General features: G+C 45.8%; 1 protein-coding gene across 1 annotated transcript in view; it reads left to right on the top strand.

The window, feature by feature from the left end:
- The window catches only part of CSMD2 (CUB and Sushi multiple domains 2), a gene marked incomplete at both ends in the record, with an annotated part of 669,667 nt that overhangs the window by 561,048 nt on the left and 88,898 nt on the right, over positions 1-19,721 (top strand). Inside the window, 5 exon segments of the mRNA XM_079698551.1 lie at positions 5,330-5,518; positions 9,147-9,324; positions 10,349-10,494; positions 17,338-17,418; positions 17,913-18,026. Of these exon segments, the coding sequence (XP_079554677.1) occupies positions 5,330-5,518; positions 9,147-9,324; positions 10,349-10,494; positions 17,338-17,418; positions 17,913-18,026 (708 nt within the window).

Below are 19,721 nucleotides of genomic sequence, written 5' to 3'. Positions count from 1 at the left end.
CACACCTAGTTACATGTTTCTTGTGAAGAATATGTAATATGTCATGATTTTTTTGGTTGTGTTTTCTATGGTAATATAGAATTTCTATATACATACCATTCTGACACTTGGCTTTTTTATCCCTTGTCAGAGATGAATACTGACCAAAGATTTGGGCTTGTCACTGAGGGAAAGCCTTAAAGGGTACCCCACCATTGGGCCAGTTATACGGGCGTTGCCCCCTCTGGGGACCGTCCCTGAGTATGGTCAGGGTTGTTACCACCTGGGAAGCCTCAGGAGGAGGAGCTGGGACCCTCACACCAAGGCAGCAGCAGCGAGAAGCTGAGCCTCTTTCCCAGAAAGTGCCACTTCATTGGTGGTAACGCAGCTGCCCACCCAGAGGGGCTGTATGTGGGCGCAACGCAGAGGCCAACCTTAAAAGGAGCCTGTGCCTGTGAAGTGTGCACAGCCTCGGTGGGTGGTGAGACCTGCCCAATGGGTCATGATGCATCCCGCAGCCACAGTCTGTCCCAGGAGAGACTCAGGCCCAAATACAAGGTCAGGGTGCCTCTCTGGGACAGACGCATGCCTCTCTCAGGCTTCCTAGGTATTAGTCTCCTAGGGCTGCTCTATCAAAGTACTGCAGACTGGGTGGCTTAAACAACAGAGTTCATCCCTCACAGTCTTGGAGCCTGGAAGTCCCAAGATCAAGGTGTGGACAGGGCTGCTTCCTTCTGGGAGCTGTGAGGAGGAATATACTCCATGCCTCTCTCCTGGCTTCTAGTGGGTTGCTGGCCATCTGGCATTCCTTGGCTTGTGGAAGCATCACCCCCATCTCTGGCTTCATCTTCATATGTCATTTTCCCTGTCTGTCTGCCTCCAAATTTCCCCTTTTTATAAGGACACCAGTCATATTGGAATAGAGCCCACCCTAACGGGCTCATTTTAATTTAGGTAAAGGCAGGCAAAGACGCTGTTTCCAAATAAGGTCAAGTTCTGAGATACAGGGGTGGGTTAGGACTTCAACATGTGAATTTGAGGAGGCCACAATTCAACTTGTAACATCCTCTTTCAGGCCCAAGGGCTCTCCCTGAGGCTCCTCCTCTTGGATAAATGCAAGGTCTGATTACGCCACCATTGTGACAGGGACAGCCGCTCTGGGGCCCACCCGTGCCCTGTGCCTTCACCCCTGTGACGGGCACAGCCCTGCCCGCCCAGCTGGTGTGGTAGGACTAGACCCTCTCGCTGCATTCCCCACGTGTTAAGTCCGCTTTGTCCTTGTCAAGGCTGCCCTCTGAGTCCTGCAGACTCCATGGACTCCCTCCCTGTAGAAGAGACCTAACTAACCCCACGGAGCCCTGGTCTCAGCCCCTCCCATGCTCACCAGGCCCTCACCTCTGAGGAGCTTCCCCTGAGGCTCCTCTGCACACGGGTCCTGCACTAAGGCTTCCAGACACAGCCCAGCACTCTGGGTTAGCGCCACACACACCGAGGCGCCCCACGTTGAGAGGAAGCCGGTTTCTTGAGGATGCTCGCTGTGTGTGTGGCGGGGGCAGGGGTGGAAGCAGGGAGGAGGGGTGGTAAGTTTGCCTTCAGAGGACCAGCCCCTTCCCCTGAGTTGGCCCAACTGTGTGAGAGGCCCAGCGACGTCCCCTGGGGTTTCCACTCTGTGGTAGCCCAGCTCCCCTCACTCACATTTTACCCCAGCACTTGCCTGGATGTTCCCTTTGAGGCTTCCCTTGGGTCACAGGCCCAGCTCTTTCCTCAGCGCCTGCCCACTGCCCCAGTCCTGACGGCCCCTGCGGAGCCACTCTTGGTGTCAGGGCAGCTGTCCCCCTCAGACTTGACTCAGCTTCCGTTAAGCCTTCTCGTTTATGATGACCCCAACCTCCCGACTAGGTTGTCTCTAGTGCCAGAGGCCCAGGCGCTCCCACCAAGGCCTCCCAATGTGTCAGGCCCAAATAATCCTCCCTGTCCCATAGACACACATTCTTTTTTTTTAATCTTTATGGTAAGTTTAATTTTTCATTGCGAAGAAGGTCATTTCCAGGACGTACATATTATTAACATTTTTTTTGATGTTGGGGGTAGGAGTTTATTAATTAATTTTTTTTTGCTGTGTTGGGTCTTCGTTTCTGTGCGAGGGCTTTTCTCTAGTTGTGGCAAGCGGGGGCCACTCTTCATCGCAGTGCGCGGGCCTCTCACTATCGCAGCCTTTCTTGTTGCAGAGCACAGGCTCCGGACGGCCAGGCTCAGCGGCCATGGCTCACGGGCCTAGCCGCTCCGCGGCATGTGGGATCCTCCCAGACCAGGGCTCGAACCTGTGTCCCCTGCATCAGCAGGCAGATTCTCAACCACTGTGCCACCAGGGAAGCCCAACCCACATTCTTTAGCCTGACCACTCACCCCAGGTTTTTCCTTTATGAAAAGACCTGCTTCATGAAAGAGCCACCTGTCACCACGGCCGCCATTTCTATAGAGCAGGCCTAGCTCTCTGTGGTCCCTTGACTTTCTTTGGAAGAAATCCAAATCCTTACTTTTCCTCAAAATCCCTCCTGTTAGACACTCTGATCTTCCTCGGCTGGGGTTCTCCTTTCCCTTCTTCAGGTAAATATTCCCATCAAGTTTTCAGTAACAGCATAAGCTACTCCTACCCAGGTCTCCTAGTCTGACAGGCTTAACTTATTCCACTAAAATTTCTCAGGAAATTGTAAAAACACAAGAACTTAGCAAAATGATGACATTGTTCCAAAATGTTAGACATCATCATTATTAGTATTTTTAATATGGCGCTTTGTTTGAAATTGTATCTGTTCCCACTGGAGCATCTACTACTAGTCTCCCTAAGGAGCCCACCTCTTAGGGGTCATGTCTGCCCTCTAGGCCCAACCTCTCCCTTTTTTTTTCATTTTTTAATTAATTTTTATTGGAGTATAGTTGCTTTACAGTGTGTTGTGTTAGTTTCTACTGTACAGCAAAGTGAATCAGCTTTACGTATATATATATATCCCCTCTTTTTTGGATTTCCTTCCCATTTAGGTCACCACAGAGCATTGAGTAGAGGTCCCTGTGCTATACAGTAGGTTCTCATTAGTTATCTATTTTATACATAGTAGTGTGTCTATGTCAATACCAATCTCCCAATTCATCCCACTCCCCCTTCCCCGCCTTGGTATCAATACATTTGTTCTCTACATCTGTGTCTCTATTTCTGCTTTGCAATTAAGTTCATCTGTATCACTTTTCTAGATTTCATGTATAAGCGATATTATATGCTATTTGTTTTTCTCTTTCTGACTTACTTCACTCTGTATGACAATCTCTAGTTCATCAACCTCTCCCTTTGAAGCTTCCTCTGGTGGAACGGGCTCTGAGACTTCTCTCCATGTGAAAGCAGTCCTGGTACCCTCACGTCAGGGTCTCTCTTTGTGAAAAGCCCAGCTCCTTCCGCTGGAGACAATTCCTGTAAGAAAGGCCCAGCTTCTCTCCTCCAGGCTGCTTCTGGCTTCTCACGAGGCCTCGGTCTTCAGGCTCCTCCCCATCGCTGGGTCCCCCTGTTCCCACTGAGGCTTCTCTTTAAAAGCCCAGCTCGGACTTCCCTGGTGGTGCAGTGGTTAAGAATCCACCTGCCAATGCAGGGGACATGGGTTTGAGCCCTGGTCCAGGAAGATCCCACATGCCGCAGAGCAACTAAGCTGGTGCACCACAACTACTGAGCCTGCGTTCTAGAGCCCACAAGCCACAACTTCTGAGCCCACGTGCCACAACTACTGAAGCCCATGCGCCTAGAACCCTGTGCTCCGCAACAAGAGAAGCCACCGCAATGAGAAGCCCACTCACTGTAACGAAGAGCAGCCCCCACTCGCCTCAGCTAGAGAAAGCCTGCACACAGCAATGAAGACCCAATGCAGCCATAAATAAATAAATAAATAAATAAAAATATTTTACAAAAAAAAAAAAGCCCAATTCATCCATTCAGTCACCTCCCTGAGCTACAGGCTCCCTGCTTCTACTAAGACTTTATTTGCCAGGTCGCCCAAACCCTCTGCTGCTAACAGAGCCATGTTCCCTTTGGTTGACCAGCCCACCCACTATCTCTAGAACTGCTCGATTTTTCAGCACAGCCAACTACTTGATGATGTCCAGTGAAACCTGCCCATTTCTTCCCACAGAGACCTCCCTGCATGATACTGAAAAGAAATACATAATAGCCACCATCACAGAGGGAGCACTTTGGTAATGGCACTCTCATGATGACTGTTAGTTGTGTTGTTATTGCACGTGATGAGTGCACCGGCTTGCATGGAGCATTCACTGGGTCTCAGCTACTCCCCCTGAGAATTTCCACTATTGCAATGCTCCCTCTACTCCCATGGCTGACTTTCTGTCTGGTGGGCCCAGTTACTGTCCAATTCAGTGAAGGCTCCGCTCTGTGACATGCTCAGCAAATCCCTCAATGACTTCTCCCGGTGGGCCAGGACTCAGCCACTCCCATTAAGGAGTGTGAGGCAGGCACACTCATACTCAGGGAAGCAACTTCCTTGTTCTTTAGAGGGAATTTTACCCCAGCTATTCTGTCCTTTGCCGCAGGTTTGGCTTCCTCCCACCTCATTTCTTCCTTCCTGATGGGCTCTCATTTCTCAGAGTTAGAAGGGCCCCACTCATGTCCTCACCTGACCACTTCCCGTGTTTGTGACCTTGGTGGTTGAATGAGATCAGCAACAGGAAAGAGCAGAGGTCAATGCTGAGCCCCAGTGAGGTGCTCAAAGAAGAATTGTTCACAAACGTGTAATAGATAGCTAGTAGGAAGCAGCTGCATCACACAGGGAGATCAACTCCGTGCTCTGTGACCACCTAGAGGGGTGGGATAGGGAGGTTGGGAGGGAGACGCAAGAGGGAGGGGATATATGTATACAAATAGCTGATTCACTTTGTTATACTGCAGAAACTAACACAACGTTGTAAAGCAATTATACTCCAGTAAAGATGTTTAAAAAAAAAAAAAGAATGGTTCAATCTAGCCTTGTCTTCCTTGGGTCCCCTATTCCCATGGAAACAATAATAACAGATAGCATTGATTACGTTCCGACCATGTGCCAGGACTGTGCAAAGAGCTGTGTATATTTGATCCTACTGGATTCTCACAATAATCATTTTCTAAATAAGAAAACAAAGGCATAGAGAGCTTAAATCATTTGCCCAAAGCCAATAGCTAGAAAATGAGGAAGGCCCATCTGAGTCCATGTCTTGGTTCTCCACCACTGTGCTAACTCCCTGGTATGCCTATATTCTGGTCAGGGAGAAAATGCCCAGAGAGGAGAAAGTAACCTTCTCTCATGATCTTTTCCAGCCTATGAACTTCAAGAGTGCCCAGACCCCGAACCCTTTGCGAATGGCATTGTGCGGGGAGCTGGCTACAATGTTGGGCAGTCGGTGACCTTCGAGTGCCTCCCAGGGTATCAACTGATGGGCCACCCTGTCCTCACATGTCAACACGGCACCAACCGGAACTGGGACCACCCCCTGCCCAGGTGTGAAGGTATGTCCCTTCCTCATCCCTGGTGATTCTTTTTAGGGACACTGATCCAGAGCAATCCCAGCCTCCACGTGCCTGCTCCATGGGATCACCCATGCTGGGAGGTCCTGCCAAATTTTGTCCATCCTGTTTCCATAGAGATGAGACCAAGCCTATCCAGGAAGAGGGTCCTGGGACAGAGTTCTGGGCCAGCACTAGGGAGGACCTGGAAGAGATGTGGGTCGCAGCCAAAGGAATACATACTCAGCCCTTGGGAAGAGCCAACCTCATGGGTTAGATGTCCCCAGTCAGAAGGGAAGACACTGATGTACTGGGGGGTAGAGAGAGGTAATCATGACACTTTCTTAAAGGGAGAAGAGAATAAAGCATCTTTCTAGGAAATTCTTGTTCCTCTCTTCACACCTCCCAGCTTATTCTCCCTCTCCTACACGACCCTAGAGGGATCTGAGTTGATGATATCAGGGAGATAGAGGTGGCACTTTCCTGGGTCTTCATTAACCAGAGCCAGGATGGAGGAAGACCAAGAGGTCATGCTGTCCCTACCCCTGTCTGCACACCTCAGTTCCATTTTCCTTCCTTTTCCTAGAGGAGAAGCTGGGATTTGTCTTGAAAGGGGAAAATATGGCAGGAGGACAGTATAGTCCAGGAGAAAGCACCCCAGATCCAGAATCAGACCACCTTGGGCTTCATCTCTGGACCACTTCACCTCTCTGACCTCCAGTTTCTTCCTTAGTACACTGGAGCTTCTCACCTCTGCTTCGTAAGAGCTGCGAGAGTTGCAAGATGGCTCATGTAAAGCGCCCAGTGCAGTAACTGGCCCAAAAACGATGAGCTGGAAGTATTAACTCTCCATAGATAAAGAGACCTTGTTTGCACAACTGAGCTGTTCTGGTGTTGGGATATAAGATCATATTCTCTAAAACTATTCAACTTCCAGGTCGTTTTTCAGATTTTCAAAACCATCCTTGTGTATAACCAGTCCATCATTCTGGAATTGTTGGCTGGTCACCTGCTATATGACAAGCTTCATTGTGGACTTTTGTTCCCTTTTTTACTCCTTTTTATGTAATCACAGAAGAGAGGAACGAGCAGTGCTTCCTCCATCAGACATCTTGAGCCACAATCCCTTCTCCCTCCTAAGAAAGTTCTTCCCTTAGCTTCTTTTATTTATTTGTTTGTTTGTTTGTTTTTGGCTGCATTGGGTCTTCGTTGCTGCGCACGGGCTTTCTCTAGTTGCGGTGAGCAGGGGCTACTCTTTGTTGCAGTGCTTGGGCTTCTCATTAGGGTGGCTTCTCTTGTTGTGGAGCATGGGCTCTAGGTGCGTGGGCTTCAATAGTTGTGTCATGCGGGCTCTAGAGCACAGGCTCAGCAGTTGTAGTGCACGGGCTTAGTTGCTCCGCGGCATGTGGGATCTTCCCGGACCAGGGCTCAAACCCGTGTCCCCTGCATTGGCAGTTGGATTCTTAATCACTACACCACCAAGGAAGCCCTCTTCCCTTAGCTTCTTAGACTTTTCTTAGACATCTTCTCTTGCTTTTCCAATTACCTTTCTGCCTGTGCCAACTTTTTGGTCATCTATTTCTTTGTCCCTTATGTGTTGCTGTCCTTTGAATTTTTTTCCCACACTGTCTTCTTTCCGTCACATCTCCAAATGCCATCTGTATCTGCAACCTTTATCTCTTTCCTGAGTTCTTCACCTGTACATCCAATTCCTTACTGAATATCTTCTCCTATCCAGAGGCATCTAAGTCCCAGCGTATTCAAAATGGAAGTCATCGTCTTTCTGCCTTTACATTGAGATCCTCATCTAGTGAAGCGTGCCTCTAGTCCCCTGGTTATTCAGCCTTCAGTTTGGGCAGCCGTCCTCTCCCTTATCCAACCTAGTCACCAAGTCTTGCTAATTCTACGTCCTAATTGCCCTTCAAATGCATCCACTTCTCTCTGTGTGCTGCCTCCACCTTCATCCAGGCCACTTAGATGAGGCTCGTCACTGGGCTTCCAGCCTTCAGTCTGTGTTCCTCAATCCACTTTTCACAGTGTAGTGAGGGTGAGCCTTTGAAACCATTCATGTACTCCAGACACTGCCCTGCTCAGAAGCTAGCAAGGTGTCCCCATCTCCCTTGGGGTAACGTCCAATCCCCTTGGGGTAGCACATGATGTGCCCCAGGGCCTGGTCACCACTTACCTCCCCCTGTTCTCCACTCTCTCAGACTTTACGCTCCAGCTCAGCTGAAATACTTTCCATTTTCACCGTGTGCTGTCCTCTCTTAACCCCTGGTTCTGAGTGCATGCTGGTCCCTTCTTATAGAACATTGATCTTCTCTCCTGCCTTACCTGTTTGGCCCTTGTCATTCCTCAGGTCTGAGTCTAAATGTGAATTCTGCCAGGACTCCCTCACCCCCTCACAGGACCAGATGAGGGCTCCCCCCAAATGTTCTGTGGCATTCCATGTTGATGGCGTGCTCCACCCTGGGCTGGAGATGCTGGTACACTTAGCTGTGTCCCAGGGCACTCACAGTCCCCTGGGACACACTCACAGATCAGGATCACATGCCGTGGTATCCTTGCTGTCCTTTGCCTCCCCTGGCCATGCCTGGCACTGAATGGAGGTTCACTACATGGAGGAGGGATGCCCATGTGCACCAGCTTTAGGGTGCGTTCACATTCTCAGGAACCCTGGCCGCCGCTTGGAGGCATTGGGACTCTTTCTTCTCAGCCTGGTCCGGCCCCATCCACATCTCTGCATGATGACCCATGCCAACCAATACACTCATTATTCTGGACCAGGGTTTTTTTTTGTTTTTTTCTGCCCAGAACCTCTTTTTATTCTCCTCCATGGTGATTAAATCCAAATACCATGGAGACTTCCAGGACTCTTTATACCCCTGCCTAAAGCCTAGATCAGAGTGAGTCTAAGTGTAAGTTTGCTCTGGGGAGACAGAAAGATAGGGAGAGAGGATCATGTCTATGTAGCAGATGCCTCCTCCGTGAGCTAGCACTGGCTGAGCATTTTACACGGAGCAGTTCATCTGACTGCCACCTCAATCCTATGAGGAGGGAAGTCTTAGTCCCATTTTCTAGGTGAAGAAAGAGAGGCTACACTTATCTAGTCAATTATCTAGTCAATTAATGGTTTAGCCATAATTTGAACCCAACCATAGCCTCACCACAAGAATCCGCAACTCTTAAGACCAAAAGTACCACTCCAAGAATCTCAGAATAAAAAGAGAAAGAAAGAGATACTATCATAATTTCTTACCTCTTCCCAGCAACAGTACTGAAGCCCTGACTCTAGTGTTCCTAGGAAAGGAGAGGGGGTAGCTTTGGTGTGTCCTTCCTTCTGGACAGGTCTCTTCCACAAGAAAGAGAAAGAGGGGGGCCAGGGGCTGAGGCAGGCCCACAGAGGACCTGCACTGAAGGTGAAGGGCCACTCGGGCTGTGGTGTGTTGGGAACAGCAGGGAAAGCCAGGCCTGGCCCTCCCTCAGCCCCATCTCCTCTCCCCATCCCGCCCAGCCTCCTGGAGCAGGATGATTCGTGCTGGGGGCTGGGACTGCATCAGGAAGTCATCTGAATTCTCAGGGGGGAGGTGATCTCCAGCACTCATCTGTGTTTGTGTCCTCTCCCTGGCAGTGCCCTGTGGCGGGAACGTCACCTCTTTCAATGGCACCGTGTACTCCCCGGGCTTTCCCAGTCCCTACTCCATCTCCCAGGACTGTGTCTGGCTGATCACCGTACCCATTGGTCACGGCATCCGCCTCAACATCAGCCTGCTACAGACGGAGACCTCTGGAGACTTCATCACCATCCGGTAGGACCAGCTGCCATGTCAACAGCCAATGAGAAAGGGACACTAACTGGGCTCTAAACTGGGTCACCCATCTATTTGTCCAGAATACCATGAGCAGAATGGTTTTAAATGACTGTCAGCCTCTTGGGTCTCAAAAAAACATAGTGGAATGAGGACTCAGCTTCAATTAGCCTTTTTGACTCCTTGGAGGGAAAGGAATGGCAAGACAGTGGTTCCCAACCTGGAGTCCTGCTGGGGGTCAGTCAAAGTACCAACGGGTATGGGAATGGGAAAGGGCGTAGATGAACAGACTTTTCTCAATATTTCCAGAGTCCAAACCAAAATTCTACATTTACCTAAGATAAGCTACCTGAACTAATGAAAGAGCTTTGGAGTGGAATTTTGTGAAATCCCACTGGTCATCTCGTGCTGAGCCAGTGCTGACCACAGAACTGTCCGCAGTGAGAGAAATATTCCATATCTGTGAGGTCCAATATGGCAGCCACTCTACATGTGGCCATTGAGCACTTGAATGTGATGAGAGTGACTGAGGAGCTGATTTTTAAACTTTATTAAAGTTTAAATAACTTAAAAGTAAATAGTCCCATGTAGCCTAGTGGTTACCAAACTGGACAGCTCAGCTCTGAGTTATATAGTTAGCGTATCTTGAGTTAATTTTAAAATGGGAATGTGAATTATTAGTTGATAAGTGCAGTTTCCTAGACAGCTTTTTTTCCAAACCACTGAATCTTTGGACAAAGATATAATTTAAAAATTTCTTTGTTTGGAGGTTCTGGGAATCAGCAGAAGATAGTGAGATTTCTTCTCAAAATTTCCAGGGCTGGATAACTGTCACCTGACTGCCCTGGATTGATTTCTCACTTAGTTTCCAGACAGTGGCTAAGAACAAATGGGAGGGACTGGATAAGGTTCCAGGGAAGGCAACACAGGGATGTCTCTTTGCTCACTGAAGGCCGCTGACACACCAGGTGGAACAGGTAGGCGTGGTGACCCGTGACATGCAGGACCTTCTTTCCTGTTGCAGGGATGGGCCACAGCAGACAGCCCCACAGCTCGGAGCCTTCAGCCACAGCTTGGCCAAGAAGACAATGCACAGCTCATCCAACCAGGTCCTGCTCAAGTTCCACCGTGATGCGGCTGCGGGTGGGATCTTCGCCATAGCTTTCTCCGGTCAGTATGGAAGCCGGGGGGGCGGGGGGCGGGGTGGGTGGGCAGACTCTCAAGTGTTGGGCTTGACTCCTGGCTCCCGCATTTGCCAGCTGTGGGACTTGGAAGAGTAACATAGCTTCTCTGCCTTGGTCTCCTCAGGGTTATGAGAATTCGTTGTGTAGGGTATGTGAGAGCTGCCAGCACAGGGCTCCATAAATGTGAGTCTTCCTTCCCCTCCACACTAGTAGGGCGAGAGGCCCATGACGCTGATCCTTGGCACCAAGTTCAAGTTCAGAGGCAGCAGAGTGAGGCTTCTTTCTTATCCATCATTCACACCAGCTCCCTGGCTGGGTTATCCCTTTACCTGTGCCCCACCCTGTCCTTCAGCACATTCTAGAGGCTTGTCCCACTCCAAGGGAATCCAGGGCCTCTGTCGACCCCACAGGAACTACTGTGCACGGACAAAATCAGGGAGAATTCAAGTAGAGGAGCATGAACAATTCAGGGTGCATCTGTCCTTATCGACAGCCTACTTTTTTCTAAAAGTCCAAGGTTATGGACCAAGGTATTTCCTCATTTTTGTTATAGTGGACACAGCATAGAAAAACTTATAAAAAGTTCTCCGTGGGCTTGTGCCCAGCCATGAAATAACCCCCCTTGTTTACAATTTGCAGAACATTGCATCTATTTGGACTGGAAATCAGGAAGGCTTGACTTTATTCGTGGCTCCACCTCAAGTCAATGTCTGACCTTGTGTAGGTCTCTCCCCAGCTTGAGAGCTCAGTTTCTTCACCTGCGAATGAGGGGCTTGGAGTTTGTGACCTCTAAGAATCCTGTGAGGTAGTTAAGCAGCTATTATTACCCCCAATTTACAAATGAGGAAATGAGGGCCAAGGAAGGCAGGAGAGCCTGCCCCAAATTGCATGGCTATAATTGGGAGGAGAACCCAGTCCTTGTAGCTCTGCACTGACTGCTCCAGTGGGACCGCACGGTGTTACTGCCTCACACGTGCATTTATAGAAACATGAAAGCATTCAGCCCTAAGTCCTTGGGAAAGTTAGTGATATCAAGACAGAAAGACAGAAACAACATTGTTGAGAGCGTCGGCAGCTCCAGCCGCTGTCCCCAAGGAGCTTAGGCCCAGGTGGGCATGATATGGAGATGAGAAACCCACCATCTCAATCTGCCTTGGTACCCACACCCCTCTTGTTGGGCACACTTCTCACCCCATTAATGGGACCCAGGTCTTGAAGACTATGTCATTCTGACTCCATGTGACTTGCCCATAGAGTGGTAGAGTGTGGACTCCAGAGTCACACAGACTTGGGTTCAAATCTCTGCCACACATTAGCTATGTGACTGTGGGTCTGTCATTTACCTTTCTGAGCCTGGATTTCATTATCCACAAAATGGGAATCATATCAGTACCTAACCTCACAGAGTTAAATGAAATCATGCATGGGAATGCCTAGCTCTAGGCACAGAGTATAAAAGGTACTCAATAAATGGCAGTGTTAATAATCATCATCATCATTATCATGATCATCATTATTATTATATTTAGAGATTAACAGAATCCATATTGAAATCACCTCAGTCCTAGGCCAGATCTCTGGTCCCTGCTCTTGAGCATTCACCTACGCCAGGACCAGCTGAAGGAGGCCCAGCCCGGCCCTGGGGCGTCCTTGTTCCCAAGTTCTCCTGAGTAAGTCTGCCCAGGAGAGCATTTGCTTCTGTGTGTGTCCTGGCCACTGTGCCCCTGATGCCCTCAGATGAGACATGAGACCCTTAGGTGCTTGCTCAGACCATGGTCCAAGGCCTCATTGACTAGAGAGCAGACAAGGGCCTGGGTGAGAGGATCTACTGCTAGGCCCAGGCCAACGGGCTCGGGTGGGACAAGCTCTTTGCAAGGGGCCGAGTGAGCAAGAAGGCACCTTCCACCCACTCATAGGGCTTTTGATAATTGTGGAATATAGCAATGTGTAAAAATTGTGTGTAACATACATGTGCCGTTTAAAGAAGAATAAGATGAACACCCATGGCTGAGCCTAAGAAAAAGAACACCAGTGCCTTTGAAGCCCCTGTGTACCGCCCCCAACACGTTCCCCCTGCCCGACCCCCAGAGTTAACCACGATCCTGAATTTTCTGTTAACCATTCATTGCTTTACATTATAGTTTTACTCCATAGGTGTATGTCTCCAAAAATATATACTGTTTCATTTCACATGTTATTTCTGTTATGTAAATAGAATTGTTCAATAAGTGTTCTTCTGTGACCTGCTTTTTTCACTCAGAATTAAGCTTTTGAAATTCATGCAGATGCATGTGACTAGATTTAGTTCACTTTTCAATGCCATCTAATATTCCATTGCATGAAAATAGTGATTTATCTAGTCTACTGTTAATAGGCATTCAAGTTATTTTATTTCAAACAATATGAGCATTGTTGTACATTCCTTCTTGTGGACAAGAGTTTCTCTAGGGTACTTGCCTGTGTGGAATTGTGAGGTTGTAAGTATTCACATATTCAGTTTTACTAGGTAATGCCAAATTGATCGCACAAAGTAGTTATAACAGTTTACACTCTTCCTAGCAACAGAGGTAGAGCTTCTGTTGCACTACATCCATGCAAACGCTGGGCTTTATTGGACTTTAAAATTTTTGCCAACCTGGTGGATAGCATTTCACTTTTATGTTGAAGATGAGGATGAGCATCCTTTCATATCTTCATTATCTATTCATGCTTCCTGCTCTGTCAAATGCCTGCTTCCCATACAGCTTTCTTCCCCCAAGAAGAGATAACAAACAAGTAAGTAGATAAATAAAATCTTTGCAACTTGTAATATGTGCTATGAAAGAAACAAGTAAGATAGCAAATGAAAAGGTAGAGGATCTACTTCATGTAGAATAATTGGGGAAAATGTGTCTTAAGAGTTGGTATTTGAGACTAGAACTGAAGAAAAAGAAGGAGGCCGACTTGCAAAGAGCAGGGATTGGGAATGGGATGGGGGAAAGAATGTTTACCTTTTTATAGCCAAATATTAGCCCTAAATAAATTTCCTTTCATATGAGAACCAAAAAGAAGAAAAATACCTTAAGGAGACTTATGGCAATATTCTACAGTATTTTTTAATGACAAAATAGGATTATAATAGCAGAGAAAAATGCCTTTGGAAACATATAGTTTAGGAAATAGAAGGAAATTTTGGAAAGCATCTGCTTCCAGCATAAGAGTCTAGGTAACATGGACTCCAAATAAGAGCTATCTGGCTGAGAGACTAATAAAAGGGGAAATCATACCCCACCTGATAGGATGCAGTGAGAAGGACGAAGCATCACTTCTGTAATCATCCCATCAAAGATGTACAACCTGAATCTAATCATGAGGAATCAGACAAACCTAAGTTGAAGGTAATGTATGTAATACAGTGTTACACACTAGAAATTAACTGGCATATAATTTTCAAAAGTGTAAAAGTCAGGAAGGTCAAGGAAAGACTTTAGAACTGTTGCAGACTAAAGGAGACTAAGAAACATGACAACGAAATGCAACGTATGGTTCTGAACTGGATGCATTTGCTATTAAAGACTTTATTGAGACAAGTGGTAAAACTTGGATGACATAAGCAAATGAGCCCTGCCCACTAGTTAGCATGTTAACACGTAATGGAGTCAAAGCTGTATCAGTGCCTCACCCCCCCCCCAGGGGAACAAGGGAGATGGAGACAAAAGGAAACAGGAGTCCTGAATGGCCCCCTGCCCTAGAGTTCTGCAGCAGTAACATGGTAGATGCAGTGTGTTTTGGGGGGTGCGGAGGGGAGAGGAGTTATCTGTAAAATATCAAAAGTCATACACCAAAATGCTAGCAATGGCTATGCCCAGGTGGTGGGACTTGGGGAATTTTTGTTTTATTGCTTTTTAGTATTCCACCAGCTTTCTGCATTGAGCAGAAATTTGTAATTTTTTAAAAGTTAATTTTAAAAATGTAATGGGAAATCACCCGATCAAACTAATAACCACAAACTATAAAATATCCTCACGGTGTTTAGGTGGAGATTTCTTTTATTGATTTTTTTTCTGGGAAAGTTAAGTGTGTCCTAGAAGGTTTTAGAAGGTGTGTTTTAAAGGTAAGCACGAGGCTGAGAATGGAAGGAATCAATTTTTTTTAAGCTCTATAAAGGAAAACATTGAGAATTGGCTAAATAAACATTTAATGCTTGTACAAGTCAAAAGAGTGCCATAAATAGATGGGAGCAAATGATAAATTGGGAAATAATAGGTAAAGATCAATCTTAAATATATTGTACATAGAGTTTTTCAAATTTATAGGAAAAATAGAGGCAAAGGACATGAATAGAGAGTTAAAAAGAAAAATGTGGGAGGGAGGGAGACGCAAGAGGGAAGAGATATGGGAACATATGTATATGTATAACTGATTCACTTTGTTATAAAGCAGAAACTAACACACCATCATAAAGCAATTAGACTCCAATAAGGATGTTAAAAAAAAAGAAAAGAAAACTGCAAAGAGTCTATTAACATATGAAAAAAATATTTAACCTAACTGGTTGTCAAATGCCAATAAAAGAAAAGAAGTGGTACTCTGTTTGCTGTCTATCAAGTTGACAAAGATTAAAATTGATGACTATTTCCTCCCCCCCATGGCTTTAAGTTCTGTGAGGCGAGGACTGTGTCTCTTTACTCTTGCATCATCCACACCTAACACAGAGCCTGACCCAGGGCAAACCCCCAATAGATAATCATTAAAAGGATCAGATGAAAGAAGAATGAAAGTACCCAGGGTTGGAGAAACTGTCGTTCTGTGGACAGTATCTGTTGGAGCAATTTTCCTGGAAAGAAAAATGGAAGTATGTATCAAACACAGGCCTGGTCCTCCCTGATTTATGTTAAATCAAGATTAAACCTGTCTGGTTACCCCAAGAGGGCTTCCTAAAGCTATGTGTCACTCAATATGACGTGTTTCAGTGGACACATCTGTAGAAAAAATTAAAGTTAAATCCTCAAAACATAATACAACATTTTAAATAAAACTACATGCAGGAGAAATCTTAAGTTACATTCCAGATACGATTGGTAAAATGTCAGAATGCCACATGAACATTTGGAACAGGTGTTTCAGGTGCCACTGGCTCTGAGATTATCCCAGAGTGATGTTCGCTGTGAAGGGTCCACCACCCAGCGCTGTCCCAAACACGTTCTCACCATGCCTTTCGTATTTAGCCTTTGTTTCTGCCTAAGGTTTCTGTCTCAAGCTGAAAAGTCTGCAATGTTCATGGTGCAATACGCAATGCATAGAACTGCTGTTTTGTTACAAATGTACTAATCATTGGTTGATCATGAAGTGATGCTTTAAGTATTTACCTTCTAGCATAGTGGTTTGTTGCATATGTATAGGTATTTTTTAGTTTTCAGTACTTTTGGGGTCTTGAGTTATGCATTATAATTTTTTCCCATTTAAAGTAATGGGAAGTAGACTCCTAGTAGCATCTTGACACAGAATGTCTGATTTCCAGGAATGGATTATTGATGTCCAGTGGGAGATGCCTGTACTTTAAAAAAGTCATACACTCTAATCATTCCTAGTTTTATAAAGAGAAAAAACTTCATAAAAGATGCATATATAGAAGGATGTTCATCACAGTTTCATTTTAAATTGCAAAACTTTGGAAATCTAAATGGTTAACAAGAGTGTCTGTTAAATAAATTTTAGTAGATTATGTAATTAAATCCTATGAAGTCATTTCAATCATACTTTTGAAGGAATGTGATGACATGGGAAAATTCTTGCAATATAATAACTGCACAAGGACCAACACAAAGTATGTCGCATGGTGCAAATTTTGTAAAAGAAAAATCTATGTGCAGAAAATATATACCCTAAGAATTTACAGTAAAGGGTTAAGAGTGGTTATCTCTGAGAAGCCAATGGATGAGTTTAATTTTCCTCTTACTCTTCTCATAGAAAATCTCAGGTTTTCTTTAATGATAATGTGTTACATTTGTAATTTTTTTTAAAAAATGCTATTTCAAAAAACATAGCAAGGGTTGAAGTGACTTTGGAAATAATAACAGCAACAGCAGTGGCAACAGCAGCTAACACATCCAGCACTCAACCACGTACCAGATAATGAAAGAAAGCCAAGTTATGAGCCCACCCTGAACTTTACCTCGGTAACACCCTCCCCACACAGGCCAGTCTCTGCCCAGAGGGCTGGCTTCTGGTTTAGAAAATCCACTGAAGCCAGAGTGTTTAGCCAAAGGTCAGAAGAGAAACAAGCTGTCTTTGCTGGTCCCCCACGTAAGCCACACACAGCATTTAGATGCTGAGTAGTGGAAAGAATATGGGATTTGAGAGCAGCCAGACCTGGATTCAAATCCTGTCTGTGCCACTTACTTCCTGTGTGACCTTAGAGAAGTAAGTGAAGCTTTCTGAATCTTAGCTTCCTCATAAGTAGAGTGAGAACATCTCGCAGGGGGATCAGCTATTGTGAGAATTCAAGGTGACAGCGTTTGAAAATGCTTGACATATAGTAGGTGTTCAGTAAATGCTTCTCTCCCTTCCCTTCAGCGCTTGGCACCGTCACTGCCTTCTTAGATCCTCTCCTTTATTGTTAGTCTTGATATATGGTTCCTGGTTTTTGCATCAAAAGCAAATAAAAACAGGTGGCAGCAGATAAGCAAAATAGTGCTTGGCTAATCTTGCCCTGGGTACAGATAAGTGCTCGTTAATATCTGCTGTGTGGATAGATGAGGAGTGAGTACGTGAAGCACTGAACAAATGAATGACCATGTGCCCCAAGAATGATGCTCTTACACCGACTTGTCTGCTTTTGTCTTTTCAGCTTATCCGCTCACCAAATGCCCTCCTCCCACCATCCTCCCCAATGCTGAAGTCGTCACAGAGAATGAAGAATTCAACATAGGTTAGACCTTCCAAACCAGCAAGGATGGGGCTGGCGAGGAGGGGCTGGAGATGGGTGGGGCCTGGCCAGTGGGGCTTATCTCCACCTCCTGTCCATGGAGAGAAATAGGCCCAGTGCAAGAGGGTTGATATTCTGTCAACTGAGTTTCACCCAAAATACAATCACTTTTCTTTTTAGCCATATGTAGCCAGAGGAGCTAGGAAAGCAGTTTTCTTCCATGATTCAAGTCAGAATGTTTTGAGAAATAAGTCCATGCAAGACACGATAAAAAGTTCCTAGAATGTGGAACACTGTTAGGCTCAGCAGGGCTGAGCTGTGAGAGGGGAGCCACAGTCATCTGGGTCATTTGACTGGAGCTGAGCTAGTAATTTAGTCTGAACAGAACACACCCCACCACTGATCGTCTTGCCTGGAAGTGGGTTCCAGCTAAGGGGTGCCAATCAGCCCTGCCCAGACTTCTCCAGGGAATCTCCATATTGGTCTCTCCTTGACAGGTGACATCGTACGCTACAGGTGCCTCCCTGGCTTTACCTTAGTGGGGAATGAAATCCTGACCTGCAAACTTGGAACTTACCTGCAGTTTGAAGGGCCACCCCCAATATGTGAAGGTAATCACACTGAGCCATACCTTGGAGTTCCTCCAAAACCTCTCCCCTGTTTTCCTTCTCTCTATATTCCCAGTCCCTGCCCATGAAGCAAGAGGTCACTTGGTAAATGTTTGAATGAGTGAGTGAGCAAGTGCTCTAGATAGGTTCTCTGCTCCTAGGTCCGGGGCTGTGATTTGGCTGCAGTGGCCACATTTATTTCTGTCTCCCTTTTTTCTAACTGACATTCCCTGGAAATGGTAGGAGGTTGTGGGACCTTGGTGGGAGTTGGGACTCACACACCAACCTTGCCTTATTGGAGTGCAGGTGCATCCAAAACCCTATGTGCTGAACTAGGCAACCGAGAAACCACAGTTGTCTTCAATCCAGTGTGATGCCTTGATGAGAATGAATGTGCTTCACCAAGTTATCCCAACTAAGACCAAAAACAATTCTTTCCACTCAGGAGGCATCTGACCTGAGGCAAGATACTTAACTGTGCTATGCCTCAGTTTTCTCATCTGTAAAATAAGGATAATGATATTACTTATGCCATGGGCTTGTTATGAGGAATTAAATGGGTCAGTAATGTAAAGCACTTTGGAAAACTATGCCTGGCACATGTAACTGTTCAGTGTGGGCTATTATTATTGTTATTAGTTTTACTACTGCTTCTAGTGCTGTTGCTACCAACAGATATTTAGTAGCCTATGGAGAAACAGGTCAGCTTCTCCTCCATCTCTAGGAAATCAAGAGTAGGGAGAATCTGCAATATGGATTATTAACGAGGAAGAGAGGGGCTACAAGCCCCAGAATTAGGCTGCTGAGACACGGAGAAATACAGTATTTATTTCAGTTGAGCTGACCCACCCACATACCAAATGACCAGTCCCCAATAAAAGTGAACTTTCACCTTCATCTGCTCCAGAATCTCCTTAATTTGCTCCAGCCCAAGTTTCTCATCATCTCTGGCTCCGTTTCTATGTCTACATGGCTCCAGTCTTCCTGGCTTCATTCCCCATTCTCAGCCTTGTGCTTTCCTCTGGGACTTGGTGTCATACTTGGGCTTCCCAAGGTGTGACCCTTCATAGTCTTTTTTATAATAGCAGCTTGATCGGGATATAATTCATATACCATGCAACTCATCCGCTTGAAGTGTATACTTCAATGGTTTTTAGTATATTCAGAGTTTTGCAACCATTATCACAATCAATTTTAAAACATTTTAATCACCCGCAAAAGAAATCCTGTATCCTTTAGCAGTCAGTTCCCATTTCTTTCCAGCCCCCTCAGTTCTAGGCAACCACCAAACTACTTTCTGTCTCTATGAATTTGCCTATTCTGGGTATTTCATGTAAATAGAATCCTATGATTTGTGGTTTTTTGTGACTTCTTTCACATAGCATAATGTTTTATAGGTTCGTTCATGTTGTAACATGTATCAGCACTTCACTCCTTTTTGTTGAAAATAATATTCCATTGTACCTATACCACATTTTGTTTATCCACTTATCATTGATGGACACTTGAGTTGTTTCTACTTCTAACTATTATGAATAATGCTGCTATGAGCATTCATGTACAAGTTATTGGGTGAAACATATGTTTTCGTTTCTCTTAGGTATGTATCTAAGAGTGGAATTGCTGGGTCATATGGTAACTCTATATTTAAACTTTTGAGGAACTGCCAGAGTATTCTCCACAGCAGCTGAACCATCC

This window comes from Hyperoodon ampullatus, assembly GCF_949752795.1.
Source record: "Hyperoodon ampullatus genome assembly, chromosome: 2".
Classification (NCBI taxonomy): domain Eukaryota; kingdom Metazoa; phylum Chordata; class Mammalia; order Artiodactyla; family Ziphiidae; genus Hyperoodon; species Hyperoodon ampullatus.
The sequence above is the reverse complement of the archived record's forward strand: the minus strand, read 5'-3'. Positions and strand labels throughout refer to the sequence as shown.